The following is a 4007-nucleotide window of genomic DNA, read 5'->3' on the forward strand; positions in this document are numbered from 1 at the left end:
CTGACCGATTACATAGAGTCACTTTTTCTCAAGTGACTCAAAAAACAACAGCAATAACGCTGTTAGTACTACAGCGCGCTCAACGTTCGCCCTTTTGAACTCGCGATGAGACTTGTTTCTTCTTGTCGCCAAGCTTACCGTTAACAAACGCATACATGTACTAGTTGGGATTCCCCCAATTTTCGCGACCTTGACCGAATACTCTCGAAGTCAGCACTACGGCGTTAATGCATAGGGAACAGTTAGAAAGTTAACTTCGGGAGTTCCCACTTTCAAAAGAGGCCTCTACTTCCAGTGTTTCTGACTTCCAGTTCATGCATACGGGCCCAGACGTCATCAGTTCATGTTTATTTGTTTGTTTGTTTGCTTAACGCCCAGCCGACCACGAAGGGCCATATCAGGGCGGTCGTCATGTTGATAACCTCTGCAAATTTGCCCCATTTTAAGACACCCTCCTTTCAAAGACCTGATTTTCTCAGATTTGTGGAGGTCTTCTTCTTCTTCTTCTGCGTTCGTGGGCTGAAACTCCCATGTACACTACATGTATTTTTTGCACGAGTGGAATTTTACGTGTATGACCGTTTTTACCCCGCCATTTAGGCAGCCATACGCCGCTTTCGGGGGAAGCATGCTGGGTATTTTCGTGTTTCTATAACCCACCGAACTCTGACATGGATTACAGGATCTTTTTCGTGCGCACTTGGTCTTGTGCTTGCGTGTACACACGGGGGGGTGTTCGGACACCGAGGAGAGTCTGCACACAAAGTTGACTCTGAGAAATAAATCTCTCGCCGAACGTGGGGACGAACTCACGCTGACAGCGGCCAACTGGATACAAATCCAGCGTGCTACCGACTGAGCTACATCCCCGCCCCTGTGGAGGTCTAAACAAGTCGCGAAAAGCGAAAATACAATATTTAGTCAAGTAGCTGTCGAACTCACAGAATGAAACTGAACGCAACGCAACGCAGCAAGACCGTATACTCGTAGCATCGTCACTCCACCGCCCGTGGCAAAGGCAGTGCCCGTGGAATTGACAAGAAGAGCGGGATATTCGTTGCGCTGAGAAGGATAGCACGCTTTTCTGTACCTCTCTTCGTTTTAACTTTCTGAGCGTGTTTTTAATCCAAACATATCATATCTATATGTTTTTGGAATGAGGAACCGACAAGGAATAAGATGAAAGTGTTTTTAAAACGATTTCGAAAAAAAAAATTTGATAATAATTTTTATATATTTAATTTTCAGAGCTTGTTGTTAATCCGAATATAACATATTTATATGTTTTTGGAATCAGCAAATGATGGAGAATAAGATAAACGTAGATTTGGATCGTTTTATAAATTTTTATTTTTTTTTACAATTTTCCGATTTTTAATGACCAAAGTCATTAATTAATTTTTAAGCCACCAAGCTGAAATGCAATACCGAACCCCGGGCTTCGTCGAAGATTACTTGACCAAAATTTCAACCAATTTGGTTGAAAAATGAGGGCGTGACAGTGCCGCCTCAACTTTCACGAAAAGCCGGATATGACGTCATCAAAGACATTTATCAAAAAAATGAAAAAAACGTTCGGGGATTTCATACCCAGGAACTCTCATGTCAAATTTCATAAAGATCGGTCCAGTAGTTTAGTCTGAATCGCTCTACACACACACACACACACACGCACAGACAGACAGACAGACAGACAGACACACATACACCATACCCTCGTTTCGATTCCCCCTCGATGTTAAAATATTTAGTCAAAACTTGACTAAATATAAAAAGGGAGGTTCCACTGTAAAGCACAGTGCCAAATGGTTAAAAGACCAGTTATCAATAACATCCTTAATTTCTAATATATAGACTTTATACTGTATGAAGCCCAAACACTGCTAAAGTGTGTTCCTAATATTTCAAGTGAGGACAATAAAACCTTTGGGACTTGAAATGACATGTACCGTACTTTTCGGACTATAAGTCGATACTTTTTTTCTTCTTTTTTTTCACTTAAAATCGTGGGGTCGCCTTATACACGATGTCGCCTTATTCTCGGATAAAATAGGTTTCACGAGCACTGTGAACTTGAAATCAATGAGCAACTAACAACAATTTAAGTGAACACTGTTTGAACACCTGACTTTCTGTTTAAAACAGTTTTTCGTGCCGATTTTGAGCGGTCGCCATGTTTGATCATTGATGTTGTTTTTTTCAGACGTACGATGTTTTTCCTCATTTTTTTCTTTCTTTTTTTTCTTTCATGCCGTTGCCTTATGCACGACACCATCGCCTTATCCATGGCATCGCCTTATTCTAGGATTTTTTCATTTTCATTTTTAAAAGTAGGGGGTGCGTCCTATACACGGCAGCGCCTTATTGTCCGAAAAGTACGGTAATTAATTTGTGTATAAGTTGAACAACCAAAACTACGTTAAACCTCAAAATACTTGCAAACACAAGGAGCATGCACACACAAAAAAAATTAAATTCAGTTCATAATCATGTATGGTTTAAGGGATGTTCATAACTCATTAACTGGGCAAGGTTTTCAAGTGTTTCCTAGTTCAGTAGTAACTACTTTTCCGTGTTTATGTATTCTTTAGAATGTTTCAATTTTTTTGTTTAAATGTGTACCTACTACCTTGCTGTTATTGCTGCATTAGTACCTGCATTATTACCGTGTATGTTGTGTTGTTATAGAGCTAGTGTTATATCATTATGTTTGAATTTTGACGTATTCAGTGTAACAAAAACAATGTAATGTATTCGTAGGCAATATGTTAAAGCTTGATGAGCACAGAACTCTTCTGAAATTCATTCTTAATAAGCCTGCATTATTTCAATTAATAATAACAAAAAAGTCTAGTTATGTGCTGCTGTCACATTTTTCACTAGAAGTTTTCTGTTAAAGAGTAAGCTTAAATGTTGTTATAAAGTGCAAAGAAATTGACCAAAAACGCAAGCAACTAAACAGTAGTGCTCCAGTAGCCCCGTATAATATATCAATGAAAATATCACCATTGTTTCTAGTAATTTAATTACGATACATATTACACCGCCCCCAAAATATGCTGTAGAAGAGACTCTCTTTTCATTAAAACCATGTATTTGAAACACATTATCTTACTAGAAAAGAGAGAAAGGCATCAAACACATCTCAGTTCTATCCCACCCCAGAACTGTCAATTACCGAAACATGCATTGTGACCTGGTGAGGACAGTGAAAGGGAGACAATTACAAAAACAAAGCAAAAACTCAAAACAAAAGTAAAAATATTAAAGTGGACACACTCTTCATATTTCCCTCTAATTCTTTGTGGAGGTGCCTGTAGTAAATTGCTATCAGGAAGTGGTAAATCCATCATCCCACTATCGCTTCTTTCAGCACCGTCCGCAAAAAAGATGTCTGGCAATCTAGGTTGCTAAAAAATGCAGGTGAAAAATGCACCGGCATGTACTCACTGGATCTCCTTGTTTGCATCCTCGATGGCCTGAACAGCGCTCATCATGTTTGTACTTGTCAAGAAGACTACCGACACATCTTACTCTGGCATTATAAAGACACTGTCTTTGAAAAAGTAAACTAAACTTTTTTTGGGTCTGTCAACCGGAAGTTGAAGCGGCTTCGAGCAAATGGTTGGACTGGAACACACCCCAACAAAGATGTTTTTTGCAAACCGATTAATCGCTTTCAAATCTCACAGTTACTTAGGTTACCTTTCCTTCGGTGATTTGGTTGATTATTGAATAAATAGTTAATAGAACGAATGCACTGTTCTTAGGCTGTGGTTGAAAAGCAAAGAGGATCAAAATAAAACCTGAAATATTCAAACTACAAAATACGAACAGGAGAACAAAACATATCCTATGAAAATTCGTATGTCAAATAAAAAAGTTGATGGTCTTTATTAGGTAAATATAAACACACATTTAGGAAAATCGGAATTGTTTTAGTTTGTTGATTGATAAACCGCATTTGCCACTTGCTCGTTTCAGATTTGCAAGAGTACCCTCCCTTG

General features: G+C 38.7%; 1 protein-coding gene across 1 annotated transcript in view; it reads right to left on the reverse strand.

The window, feature by feature from the left end:
* The window catches only part of LOC138978518 (uncharacterized), a 32841-nt gene extending 29250 nt beyond the window's left edge, over window positions 1–3591 (reverse strand). Inside the window, exon 1 of the mRNA XM_070351255.1 lies at window positions 3451–3591. Coding sequence (XP_070207356.1) covers window positions 3451–3497 — 47 coding nt within the window. The 5' untranslated portion in view covers window positions 3498–3591. The remainder of the gene's footprint in view (window positions 1–3450) is intronic.
* Between the last annotated feature and the right edge of the window lie 416 nt (window positions 3592–4007).

Source organism: Littorina saxatilis, linkage group LG10 (assembly GCF_037325665.1).
Source record: "Littorina saxatilis isolate snail1 linkage group LG10, US_GU_Lsax_2.0, whole genome shotgun sequence".
Taxonomy (NCBI): Eukaryota; Metazoa; Mollusca; class Gastropoda; order Littorinimorpha; family Littorinidae; genus Littorina; species Littorina saxatilis.